Here is a 14,252-nt window from a genome sequence, read left to right as displayed (position 1 = left end):
GTTTGTGCCTACATTAGAATGTTTTAATATTATTATCATTAAGTTTCTACCAGCTATAAAAGTGAGTCTTAGAATGAGTAAATAACTGTCCCAGGTCCCAGTCATTAGTGGAAATAGACTTCAAACCCAGAGCATGTGCCATATAATACTGTTTTTAGTCACATTCTTTAACATTTACCAAATACTCTCACTTATGCTGTAACCTTCATGCATATTCTAGAAGTAAGACTTGATGTGCTTATTTTTCATTTAGACTGAAGAGCATAAAGTTAGGAGATCACAAAAGATCAACCAAAGCCTTCTGAACCAAAGCCTTCCTGAAGTCCAAATGAACTGACATTGACTTTTGTTCTTTCTATGAAGACTAGCACTTACTGGTCCAAAGCCACCGAGACAGAAATTTCTCAGATGATGATTTGACTAGAGCATTCTACTGGTGTAAGCTTCGTCCTAAAGGGCAAAAGAAAACACTTTTCTCTAACAAGTTTATTTTTGCATTACACAATGCAGCCAATTCCATACTACCAGGCTCGCTCTCTGGTATACAGAACCATGAGTGACCCAGTGGGTTTCCGTTTATGGGAAATTCATTAAAAGGAGCCCATGCACAGCTTGAAATAACTACTTGGTTTGGGAGTTCCTTTTGTGATCTCTCGTCATGATCTTTGCCACAGAGAACTATTTGAGGACTATCCAGAGTTAGGTAAACTTCTAGTCAGTTTAGAAACCATGCCATTTTACAGTTCATCTTGGCCAAGAAGGAAGACATTCAGGATACATATCATGGTGAATTTCCTAAAGATCTCTTATAGTATAAACTATAAATTTTATTTTTTATTTTATTTTTTTATTTTAAAATTTTTAAAAATTTTATTTATTTATTTGACACAGAGAGAGAGAGAGAGAGATCACAAGTAGGCAGAGAGGCAGGCAGAGAGAGAGGGGGAAGCAGGCTCCCTGCTGAGCAGAGAGCCCAATGCGGGGCTCGATCCTAGGACCCTGAGATGATGACCTGAGTCAAAGGCAGAGGCTTAACCAACTGAGCCACCCAGGCGCCCCTAAATCTTATTTTTTAAACAACTGTTTTCCTCTGAAGTTTAGTGTATTTGATTTTCTATAGTCTTATAGTGTAGTAGCCCATTCCTTTTCTCCTCCATTCCTTAAATAATTCATTGATTCATTCAGCAAACACTTCCTGACACCATTACTATGCTCTAGAAATAGTACTAAATGATGGAGTTGAACATTGATCTAAAACCCCAGCCTGATGTAAAAATCTCATAAATCACTGCAAAGCAATTGGAAGCAGAAGAGAGGAGAGAGAGGATCTAGAAAAGACTCGGCAGAGAAACAGGTCAGAAATTATGAGGGACTGAAGATAGGTACTGGTGACAGAGGAGAGGAAGAGATAGATAGATGTTGGCTGATTGCATGGGGAGTGTGTCCTAGAAAAAGCAATGGAAGAACATGCCCATGAATTTGAACTATTAGATATGTAGTATTGCCATTAATTACTGACACCAGGAGAAGACAGATATGGAGAAAGAAAATGAATTTAGCTTGGAACATCTTCCATCTATGAGACTCAAGTGGTATGTACTAAATGACTGGATATATGTATTGAGAATTTAGGACAGAAAGGCAGAGAAACACACAGGTTTCAGGGTTAGCAGCACATACATGGCTCTAGAAGCAGAGAGCTCAGATGGCATTACCCAGGGAGACTGCATAGAAGCATAAAAACACAAAACTTAACCCCAGAACTTATGAACATACACAAGATAGGATGAAAAAAGACGAAGTAAAAAAGGTAGGAATATCACAGTGTTTTGGAAAGAATGCTAAATGGATAATTTAATAAAGTCTAGAGTATATAGCTTCGCCATTAGTTCAATGTTAATTAAGAAGAGCGCTGTTAGCTCAAACTTGCATTTAGACTATGAATACCAGGGTTCCAAACTCAGTCTGACCACCAGGTTTCATAACCTTGAGCCACTATCTTACCTCTAAAATGAGAATAATTGTTATTTGAACTATGCCTGTACAGTTGTTGTATTTCAAATGAATAAAAGGAGAGGGGCGCCAGGGTGGCTCAGTGGGTTAAGCCTCTGCCTTCGGCTCAGGTCATGATCCCAGGGTCGTGGGATCGAGCTCCACATCGGGCTCTCTGCTCAGCAGGGAGCCTGCTTCCCCCTCTCTCTCTGCCTGATGCTCTGCCTGCTTGTGATCTCTCTCTGTCAAATAAAAGGAGGGACACAAATAAATTTGGTAAAGAATAAACTTCCAGACAAATAGGAGGCATTATTACATGTACTAATTACATAGAAGGTGGGAAATGGGGAGTATTTTGAACCAGACTTATTTCTGAAGACATTTTGATGTTTCTTGTTCAGTAGGAAGTAACACACTTACGATCGCCAGAAATTGACTATTTCCCTGTTCTGATTTCTTTTGTAATTAGTTTCAGTATCGTCCCAACTGGTGTCATCTGCTTGGTCTATATCAAATGTTTGCAAGGCAGTGTCATGCGGCTGCTTAGAGGGGCCAAAGGGAAAAGTATTTGTCTCTGTCCTCATATGCGTAACATGGTACCTTACGCATATCAAGTATTCAATATATCGCATTTAATTTTATTCAACTCAACAGATACACTGAATGCCTACTATGTGTAATTAGGATTTCTGGGGATGATATATGCCCACAGACAAATATTCAACATGTAAATTTGCAAGAACAATCACAAAATCTGAAATTTTCTCATCTGTAAAATGATACTGATGACAAGTTGCCTCAAGGAAAGAAATTTCCAAAGCATCTTTCATCTCACGTGGCATTTTGAGGTACTGTCCATTTGCACGCAGCTTCCATTTTCAAGGCGAATGTAGAAACAAAATGGGTCGTTCATCTGAGAGGTTTATCTGCTGCAGCAAGTTCCCCACCTAAGGCTCTCCCACTGCTTAATAATTTTCACAATAGCCAGTTGTTTGGTGGAGGATTAGGCCTCTACGTCAGAAGCAGGAGCAAATGAATTAAACCTGTTCATCTATACAGAACTGATTTGCTGTCAACAGCTAATTCGAGGAAAACGGGAAAAGAAACCCAAGGAATTACAATTTATTAGATGAATCGCTGAGCCACATTCTACACTATTTGGCTTCCCCGGGGGCTGAAGAACTGTCTCAGGTAAACGTCAACTTGAAATGCAATTTTTTGTTGCCGTGAGAAGTTTCCTTTGGCTGTTTGAAGCCTTTTAAGTTAGTGAGCAGTACCTTGTTTATATATGGAATCATCCAGAATTATCCAGACAGATTCGTTGATGATGTCTTTGGTGTTTTGGAGTTGTTTTACAGACAGCTGACTTTGACAGATTAACAAATGGAAAGAAAAGAAAAAAATCTCTGAGGAAAACGAACTAGCAATACACGTGAACTTAAAAACTTTCCAAGAAAGTTACATAGCTCATATGCTTGGGCCCCCAGCTTAATATCTTAATAGTTCTTCTCTTGTATTTCTGCTAATCACCAGATTTGAGATTGACCACTAATTCTGAAAAGTTCAACTCAACAGCAGAGCTGGTGGCAATTTTCTCTATAATTATGTCTGTTCAGGTCCACCAAATAAGCATTATTTCCAGGTGTTCCAGCTACGGTCCCTGGCGTTTGGGGCTCAGAATTGGCAATACATTTTAGTATGTTGATAATTTTTTTTTAAAGATTTTATTTATTTATTTGAAAGACAGAGATCACAAGTAGGCAGAGAGACAGGCGGGGGGGGGGGGGCGGTGAGCAGGCTCCCCGCCGAGCGGAGAGCCCGATGAGAGGCTCGATCCCAGGACCCTGGGATCATGACCTGAGCTGAAGGCAGAGGCTTTAACCGGCTGAGCCACCCAGGTGCCCCAGTATGTTGATAATTTTGAACATCAGTATTTTAAATTCCTTTTTATTTCTACAGTGCTTTTCTTCGAAGGTACTACATTACTCACATCATTTCATTCATCTCTTTGGGTTGTTAATGATCTGGATTGAGGTCCAATCAACATATGGTTAAGGGCAGCTGGTGAGAAAAAGTTAGGACTGAGAAGCTGTAGTGATTGGAACAGAAACTACAAATAGAAATGGAACAAAACAGAGTATGACTTAAACATGGAGGGATTCACCGTGTGCCGCCAATATGGGAAATTCCAGAAGCTCCAGGTGGTACGGGAATAATAATAGCTTAGTGCCTTATAGTATGATCTACCAGGCTCTATTCTAAGCCCTTTCTTCACATGCTAATATCATCCACCCCCTCCGCCAACATTTGATGAGAGAGGCTGATCCCTATTTTATAGATGAAGAAATAGTCTCAGAGAAGGTCAGTGATAGGTCAAAGGTCACTGAGCTAGCACACATGTGAGCTGGGATTCCATCTAATCCTGTCCAAATCTAAGCCTTTAACAAGATATGCTTGTGTCTGGAAACTTGCAGCCTTATGAAGGAGCTAGGCATATAAATAACCAACTGAACACAATATGAAGTTCAATAAGATCTATCTTTTACCTATCCATCTTATCTGTGTACCCATCTTATCTGTCTTCTACCCTCCATTCCTTCCTTCCTTATCTATCTATCATCCATCCCACCATCTATCTATCCTGCTGAGTAAATTCTTCTCCCTCCCTTGTCCTGAAATGCAGTGGTTCACATAGGCCCTCTGGACGATGGTTCCCTGAAACTGAGTGGTACTTCAGAAGCAGTAGCTTCTGGGTAACGCACCCTCTTGAACGTGCTCTCCTTCCTTTTCTGCCTTACTCTGCTTTCACTCATTCCTCCTTCCCTAGGACTGCACTTTCCAGTAAGGTACTAAAACGTGTGTATGCCTCATGCTGTGTTTCCTAAGGCATCTGGGCTTTGAACTCATGCCCAGTAAGGCGGCCAAGGCACTTAATTTCAAAAGAAAAAAGACATGATGCTCCCACTGAAGCCAAAGGAGGAACTGCAAAAGGATGAAAAAATACATTAGATTCACTTTGCCCAAAGATTTGACCCTCGCAAGCCCCATCTGGGGTTCTCTTAACCTCAGCTGAGAAGAGATCTCTCAGTTTGAAGGCACACACGGAAGCAGGGCTCCAGCTGAAGGATATTTTGTTTCCCACTGGCCTCAGCTACTAGATGGAAGTGCCTTTAGGACAAAAAAAACTCAGCTGGGTTACCTTAGGGAAAATTTCTTCTCCTCTCGGAACCTCAGTTTCTCCATCTATAAAATAAGACTAATCTCCACGTCATAGCATTTTTTATGGAAATAAAGTGAAATATTGTGTGTGTCTTCCACATACTATACATATCCTAAGAATCCTTAGTTTCTTCCTATTTTGTGATTTCCTTCTTTGGATCAGCTTCAATGCGTAGATGTTGTCCTGAATGAAAGATGGCGGTGGCCCTCTATGAAGGAGGGTCACTTGGAAACAATGACGAGAAAAAACACCATCCCTCTTTCTGTTTCTTATTCTCACATAAAAGGGTGTCTGGTAAGTTAAGTACCTTTTGGCCTTTCCATTTTGCAGCCCAGCTGAGCTTTTACATAATTTTAGTTCCCTGAATTTTGAATTTTCCAGCAATGGAAGAAAGAAGAGGTCCTTCCTCATGAACACTTCTAACAGTATCTTTGATGAGGGAGTTTCAACTAATAGTTCAACTGATAATCTAATAGTTTCAACTAGTAATCTAAAATCATAGATCAAGCACTGTGATTAAATGCTCCTGCCTCTCAATGATCTAATATTCCTGGGGTCTGGGTACTGAGTGAGTTGGGACTGGCTGGCTTTTATGCTGTGCTAATAAACAACTTCAAAATCTCAGTGATTTAAAAATAACAAAGGTGGGCGCCTGGGTGGCTCAGAGGGTTAAAGCCTCTGCCTTCCGCTCAGGTCATGATCCCAGGGTCCTGGGATCAAGCCCCGCATCGCATCATCGGGCTCTCTGCTCAGCAGGGAGCCTGCTTCTTCCTCTCTCTCTGCCTGCCTCTCTGCCTACTTGTGATCTCTGTCTGTCAAATAAATAAAATCTTAAAAAAAATTTAAAATAAAAAATAAAAATAAAAATACCAAAGGTTTATTTCTCACTCATGCTATATTCCTAGCGGGGCCTAATTAACATTGTTCTTTGTCCAGGACCTAGGATGATAACACAACTAATATCTAGAACGTGGCTGGTTTGATGTGGAGGAGGAAAAGAGGGGGAAGAAAAGTTGGGGGAGGGGGTCATATGCCCACAGTTAAGTGCTCTAATTTGGAGTGACATACCATTTTAATTCACAAGTCAATGGCCAGAGCTATTCGTCCTCTCCCCACCCTCCACGGTCCCCCTTACCAAAAGACTGGAAAGCACGGTCTTACCATGTTTCTGGAAGGGAGGATGGAGAATGATCTACAAGTAGCACTTGCAGCTACATCCTTGCTCAATAAACATCACTCATACTTTCTTATGGACCTTTGAGCACAATCCAGTCAATTTTCTTTTCTTTTCACTCAATATTAAAAGAAGGGACAGAGGGCACCCAACTGGCTCAGTAGGAAAGCACATGAAACTCTTGATCTCGGGGTTGAGGGTTTGAGCCCCATGTTGGGTGTAGAGACAACTGAAAAATGAAATAGTAAAAAAAAAAAAAAAGAAAGAAAAGCAAGCAAGGAAGAAAAAGAAATAATAAAAGAAAAATAAAAGAAAAGAAAAAGAAAAGAAATGATAGAAAACAAAGTGTGGGAGCAGAGATTTCTGTCTACCAGCCTGGTATGGTACTCAAGGGAAGTATTTAACCCATTACCAAGCTTATTCTGCCCTAAGGTTTGACATCTATTCCAAAAAGCCACGTGCAGCTGTCAAGTACTTCCTTGTGAAGATAAATGCAAAGAAAATTCTGCAATGAGTTTAGGGAGATTGCTAGCAACCAAAATTATACCTCTTTCCTAAGTCCTGAGGGAGTGTCTTGGACCTGACTTCTAAGTAAATGGAATATAGAAAATGCACACATTAATGACTTCTACGCATACTAGCTAAGGACAAAAAGGACTTATTTCCAAATGAGAAAATGTTTTATGGTTTAAAAGAATAATCTGTGATCTTAAAACAAGTAAGTCTTACCACTTAAAAGTAGAAGACATTTCAAAAGCTGCCTCCCCTGGGATCTCACTGACTGAAACAGAATTTCTTATACCTGAAACCTGGGGGGGGGGGGGGCAGAAGAAACTGACAAGTGCAACAGAGTAGACTGTTAAGAAATGGTCCTTTAAGATAATGTTTTTCATAGATAAATAAGTCCTTTTGATTTTTGCATGTTTGGAGTATTAAATCGTATATCATCGATTTGTTACTATTATTTTTTAATGACAAAAGCTCGAAACTAAAGCAGACCTCCCACATATCACCTGGTCCAATACCCTTATTTTATTTATTTATTTTTATGATTATGATTTTTTACTCAAGCATAATTATCACCCAGTGTATTAATTAGTTTCAGGGGTCCAATATAAGGATTCAACAATTTTTTGACATGGGTAAAATTAAGACCCACAGTGCTGGTGTCACCAACCAGACCTCAGACTAAGACAGAATCTTGCCTCCAGCCACCACAGCGATCTCACCGTCACTGTGTCCAACTGAATTTCTAAATCACATTTTTGTTGTTGTTGGTGGTGGTGTTAGTGCAAATTGATGGTGGGGGCATCTTTTTAAAGAATAGGTTCCTGATATCCGTATTTTCAAAGAAAATAAAAGAAATCACTTCTTTGAACATGAAAGCAACATTACATGGGAAGGGAATTGAGGTTTTTGAGTCATAGGCCAGGGAAGAAAATTGAATTTACCAAAGGCAGTCAGGAGGTTTAGATGAATTACTGCCTTGTTTTAAATCTAAATCCATCTTGACACCCATTCTCCTATTTTATAGTTGATTATTTAAGAAGTTCTTAAAGAAAATGCTTCCAAGGGATAGACTAAATTGAAGTGAATATCCTAAGGCTATTCTTTTTATTTTTAGAGAAGTTGTTCCAATAAAATTAAACAATGTCTTCACAGTATTAAGACATAATTTTAGAAAGGCAAATTTTTAAAAAATCCAAATAAGAAAGTCATAAATCAAGGCCATTAGGAGCACATTATTATTATTATTATTTTTTAAGCAAGGCTTTAGGAAAGATATTTCATTTCCTCCTGCATTGCCTACCCGTTATGGTCTAGCTGATTCAGGTGTTTCCCAGAAATTGGGGTGAAAATGACCTACCCAGGCCATACCTGGGAAGTTATGTCACCTTGAGTTCGGAGGAACCATTGTCGTGTGTCTGCAGATGGTTCTGGCCTTCAGGACCTTAATTTAGAGAAGCCCAGGTAACTGTGAGGGGGTGTGGGGGCACACAGCTTCATACCTAATGTCTTGTAACACTATTCTTATCCCTCACAACTGTCTAAAAGAATCCTTTTTTTAGACTTTCTATGCTAGTCACCCCAAAATATTCTGTGGCAGTGAGTTCCAAAAACTAATTACATGTCACATAAAAATGCTGTCCTTGTATCTATTTCAAGTTGGCCATACCTCCGTCTTTCTTCTTGCACAGATAGTTTACAGATGTTGCTAGGAGTTCCGATTCACTAGTTCCTGCTCTTGTGGGTTGCTCAGTTTTATTTTGATTTTTGTTTTCTTTTCTAAACATGCCTGCTATTACTGTTCATATTTGCATTTTGTTTACTGGACTTTCACTATCACAAATGCGCCCTGGGGTTGCTTGCCTCTCTCCTCTCTTGCCCTGTGCAATCCATCACCCTTCCCTAGGGCTTTAAAAACCTGCTGTACCCTGATGACCTGACTTTTTTTTTTTATCTTGAGCCCAGGCTTCTCCTACACTCCGCCATTTTGAATCCAAATGTCTACTTGACTTCTCCATTGGCACATTTTGCAAACACGTAAGACTGATCAAACCAAACATGTATACTGGATGCCCAGAGCAACCTAAAGGGGAAGTCAGGAAGTGGGTTCAACTGAGCTTAGGCTGCCCCTCCACGGGTCACTATATGAATCTAGTTCATTTCTGTTGCTCACTTAAGAATGGGTCTTCATGAAGGTATGGATATGAACCATCATAGTAGAAATGTGCAAAGGAATATCTAAAATATTGGTCAGGTGGATAGGGTATCACATCTGTATTTTGAAAGAGATCAAAGGCAACATTAGAATGTTAACTCTCCGGCAGCAATGAAACTGTTGGTAGATGATGGAACACACTACCAGATCTCACTATGGCTCCTCTGACTTCGCAAACACACCTTTAGTGTCAGGCACCGTGGAGACCTGGGAGCCACAAATGTGAAGAAAATGGAAATCTGTGTTTGCAAAGAGCTTGTACTGTGTTTCCCACAAAGTGGTGGTGCTATCCCCTACAAGTTCTGGAAAAATCTGTGGAGGATTTCTGTTATCACCGTGACTGCTAGACATCCTGGGCCATCAAGAAGAATCTCGTGTCCCACCCACGTCAAGATGTTCTATTCACACACACAACACACACACACACACACACACACCCCTATTTATCATTATCCTGGCCCAGATTCAGATTCCGTTTTATATATATACAAAATGGTTTTTGCATGATTTTTATACATACTGAACTTTCTAGGAATTTTACAACATAAACTTGGATAGAAGGTTGTATTTTGCTTTGTTTAAAACTCTGGAGGGGTTTGTCCACCATTTCAGAAAAGCGCCACACGAAAGCCAACATTGATCATGGTTTTGAACCCCAGCAGATCGCATGGGCTCCGACCTTTGTTCCTAGCAGTGTGTTCACAGCAATTTCACATAAAGACGCTAACATATCATGGCTTCATGATGTCTCCAGCGAAGTTGTATTTTATTTTTAGCTACTTTCCTTTTATTTGTCCTTTACAGTGTAGTTATGTTGGTATATTGACTTTAAAAATTATGTACATAAGTAAAATACAGGTGCTCTAAATTTCGTTTCAGGGGAGCAAGAGAGTTGTTACAAAGGATTTATTTTCAGAGTGCGTGGAAGAAGGGATATGATTGAGAATTACTGCCCTACAGGGCAAGACCTACAAATACACTGGTAACTTTGACATTTTGGCTCCATTGCAGCAACACAAGGGGCATCCAGGCATCCTTTGTCAAAGCCTTGAGTGATGCAAATATAAATTTTTATAAAATTACTCTTTCTCTGCACTCTATTTCCCAGTCCTCTTTTTTGGGCGGGCTACAAAGAAGAAACTCCAGCCTAAGAAAATGCTACTGGTTAATGAGATGCTGAAAGGAATAATGCTTTTAACTGAAAGCTTTCAGAATAGGGACCATGTCGGTAGGAGGGCTGAGGGTTCCTCGGGGCAAAACCCAGCAGGCACGTTAGTGGAAAGGAAGGCAAGAAGAATTGAGTGTGTGTTTAGTGCCCCTCTGACAGACGCTGCCATAGCTCTCCTTCTAGAACTAAGTGGATACAACATCTGGCACAGATGCTTTCTTTCCCCCAGCCAGGGGGAATTGGACAACTGTGGTTTAAGCCTAGAAGTAAAATTAAAGATCAGATTCAAATTAGCGCACTGTGCTGAAGGTTGCTAGGGGCAGGGATCAGGACTGTTTGGGACTGAACATATGTCAGATTCTCCTACAAACTCCAGAGTGATCGTTCTCTTAAAATAAGTAAAGAAGCCAACAAGTAAAAGCGAGACAAAAACTCTCAGTCACTGAGCGAGAGGAAGGAAACTGAAATAAACAACAAAACAACAGAACAAACCAGAAAAGGCATTATCCTAATGGACAGGGGGACCAAGCTGTCAAAATCGCCTTCTTGCCCTCAATCCCTTTATTCCCACACTCCATCCCAGTCTTGTCATCATGACACAGATCAGCTTTGAGAAGGCCAGCAGGTGGTTTGGGCACAACACAATGGGAAGTTTCACCGACCAGTTAAAATCTAGACCCAGGCAGGATGTTCCCAGAGTATCAGGTAGCCCTAAGCACCCATGAATGGAGGTGTCTGGGGACACAGTGACCTCACCTTCCACTGCAGGCCTCTCCTGGACATTTTAGTTAGCATTCCAAAGAGCCAGTGACTATGGCCTTAGTCTTGTTGGCCACACCCCCGCATGGCTTGCCTCCTGGTATATCCTGTGTTCTCCCAGAAAAATCTAGAATTCTACTTTGCCACACCATTATACTTTCTCCCGTGCCTTAGGTTCGGGACACCTGGCTTTTATCCCCAACAATGAAAACATTCTAGTCCTCCTTCAAGGTAATAAGTAGTGTAGCCTTCTCTCCCTCCTCTGAGGGGCATTAGCATTTCATTTACAAAATTCCCTTGGGTCTAGATTTGCCTACAGTGAGCTGATCGCATAATGCTAGAAGCTGCTGTTAATATGGAGCGGGATTGTATGTGGTGATATGGCCGGTGTGCATAATGTTATCTCTGTTTTATAGAAGAGAAAACGAAAACTCAAGAAAGATGTAACTTGGCCAAGGTCATGTGTCAAGGAGATGGTGCTGGTGGATTTGAATTTTGGTCCCACTGATAACCATTGCTCTGTGGCTTCCTTTGTAAGGACCACGAGGGCAGAATCTTTTATATGCCCAAGTCACCCAGCTCCTGCCCTTTTGTTACTCTCATTAGACAGAGTTAATTGTCCATTATCTGCCTTCTCCATTAGGCTATGAGGCTCACGGGGGCAGGAGTGGCGTCCATCTTGTTTTCCACTTGGTCGCTCATGCCTAGGGGCATGCCTGCTACCGAGGACAATTTCCCGTGATGCTTCTACTCCTTACAACTGCACTGAGGGTGCTTACGAAAGGGCATCTGGACTCCTTGTGTCTAAGTACAAAGTATCCATCTCCAGTCATTTCTTAAATAAAGTCAATCTGAGCAACTACAGAAAGGAAAAGGAAAATCTTTCCTGTTGAAAGTATTTCCTAGGTTCAAAACACATAGAAAGTCTTCTCTTTTGATACTGGGGCATCATCTACAATTAGTTTTATCTCTACACATATCAAGCTCCCTAGATAGACTATATATCAAAACATACATTTACTTATTGCTTAGGAGCACCTATTATTAAATACATACATTATTTAGTGGAAATTCTGAAGCTTAAAAGTCATTGATAATATGTTTATTATCAATTAAATCTTTAATAGAATACAAAGGCAAGGAAGAATAAAATGTCCCCATTTTCATAGCAGAATGATGTAAACTAACTATACGCTAGAATGATTAAATTAATTGTGGTACATCCATACAATGGAATATCATACAATGAAAATGAATGAACGATTGTACATCCAACGGTTAAAAAAAAAATGATCTCATAAATGGAGCTTAAGTGAAAGCAGCCAGACATAGAAAAGTGATAAAAGTCCATTTATATAAAGTCCCAAACAAACAAAGCTCATCTTTGATGTTAGAAGTCAGAATATTGATTACTCCGGTTATAGACATATTAGTGAGAAGGTGAGCCCAGGGAGATTCTGGGTGCTGGTAATGTCGTATTTCTTGATCTGGCTGCTAGCTCACAAGTGTTTACTTTGAGAAACTTAAATTAGGCACTTATGAGTTGGGCAACTCTGTGTGTGTGTTATGTTTTAATAAAGGTTTACTTTTCAAAAAGTTCTCCATGGTAACCATATTGGTGGAGCTATTTTATATATTTTATCTTACATTAGGTAGAGGTAGATAAGATTATTATACCTACTTGTGCACTCCTGTCCAACCTACATTTTCTTTAGTGACTTTGCTATTTATTTGCTTATTTATGCTTGTGTATCCTGGGAACTACCTGGAAGATTTCCTAGCCTACTACTCACTATTTGTGGGTTGGATGTTGAAACTCAAGCATTTACTCCAACGTGCTCGAAACACATATGGGGCTTAATGTCTCACGAATGTCTGATTCCCATCTTAATGTATTGTATACTCTGGTGACATAAAGGAAATAAGTCATTAGCCATAGAATAATCTACAAACAAATCTTATTAACTTGATTGGTCAAAATCTTAACTAAAAAAAGAGGTAACCTAAATCACAAAGACTCCTTTCTTCCTAAACAGCACATTAAAAATAACTTGTAGCCCTCTTTAGTGTCGAACTTCAATTACTGAAATCTATTTTAGAACATAACTAACATTAGTCCATCAATATCTTCCACATTATATTGAAGTTGAGAACTGCAAAGAAACCATTTTAATAATAAAATTGCATTAGGATCTTAAATTGTGCAGTTATGAAACCCGTGTACCCGTGTGTGCGTGCGCTTGTGTGTGTATAATCTTTTTCTCAGGTGCCAGTTACACAAAATTTCCCATAACATTTGCTTAAGTGGGGAAAGAGCCTAATGATGTATCCTCTCATGTTCACCGCAACCAAATTTTATTCTAGTTATAATAGTTCTAAGAGGACTGACAACTCCCAACTTAACTCTGCTTCTAAGAGGCCACTCTAAATAATCATAGTAATATCCAACTAAGCAAAGATGGTATGAACTCCTGGAGGGCGTCAGATCATCTGCAAAGAGGAAAGTAAATAAAATTGATACAAATCATTCAAACGAAAAGGGTTTAGAGCTCCTCTCGCCTTTTCCATAAACCCAGTAGGAACTTCCCAGGGCAAAGAAACACGCCACGAGCGGCGCGATGGGCTCCGGAAGAAGGTCTCCCGTTCCAAGCTGCCCCCAGCTCTGTCCCGGGCCAGGGAGCGCGCGGAGCTCGGGCCCCGCGGGGCCGCGGCGGGCAGGCTCCCAGGCGCCCGCGTCCCGCCGGGCACTTACCACGAGCGCGCAGCACAGCAGCTGGTTCATTGCGGTCCCCGGGAAACCTCAGGCGCTGGGCGGCGGCGGCGGCTGGGCGAGCGCTCCGCGGCGTCTCCGCAGCCCGTGCACTCATCTCGTTATATATAGCGTCCGGGCGACAGGAAGTATCGGCTTGGCTTTGATCATTCATTCTCTATCTGGACCAAACTTTACACCTTTCTTTTTTAGGAACTTGGGCGGGAGCGGCTGGGGGGTGGGGGAGGAGTGCGCAGAGCCCGGGGGTTAACGCTTTCACAGCCGGGGTGGAAAGAACGGGAGAGGTGGGGGCTGGGGTGGGGCGGGGATGTCTGGCCCTCCCTGGGGGAAAAAAAAAAAAAAAGAAAGAAAAAAGGAAAAAAAGAAGAAGCCACCGGGCTGCGGAACAAGGAGGCTACTGTCTCTGCGCGGCCCTGAGGTTTCCTGGCCGCTTCCCGCCCGCGGGCG

The 14,252-nt window shown here is 41.0% G+C and overlaps 1 protein-coding gene across 1 annotated transcript in view; it reads right to left on the bottom strand.

Annotated features, from left to right (window-relative positions):
- The window catches only part of TNFRSF11B (TNF receptor superfamily member 11b), a 28,886-nt gene extending 14,898 nt beyond the window's left edge, over positions 1-13,988 (bottom strand). The window contains exon 1 of the mRNA XM_032858432.1: positions 13,788-13,988. Coding sequence (XP_032714323.1) covers positions 13,788-13,817 — 30 coding nt within the window. The 5' untranslated portion in view covers positions 13,818-13,988. The remainder of the gene's footprint in view (positions 1-13,787) is intronic.
- Positions 13,989-14,252: the final 264 nt, after the last annotated feature.

The sequence above is a fragment of the Lontra canadensis genome, unplaced genomic scaffold (assembly GCF_010015895.1).
Source record: "Lontra canadensis isolate GAN:19392208 unplaced genomic scaffold, GSC_riverotter_1.0 scaffold15, whole genome shotgun sequence".
Taxonomy (NCBI): domain Eukaryota; kingdom Metazoa; phylum Chordata; class Mammalia; order Carnivora; family Mustelidae; genus Lontra; species Lontra canadensis.
This window is presented reverse-complemented; position numbering and strand designations above follow the sequence as displayed.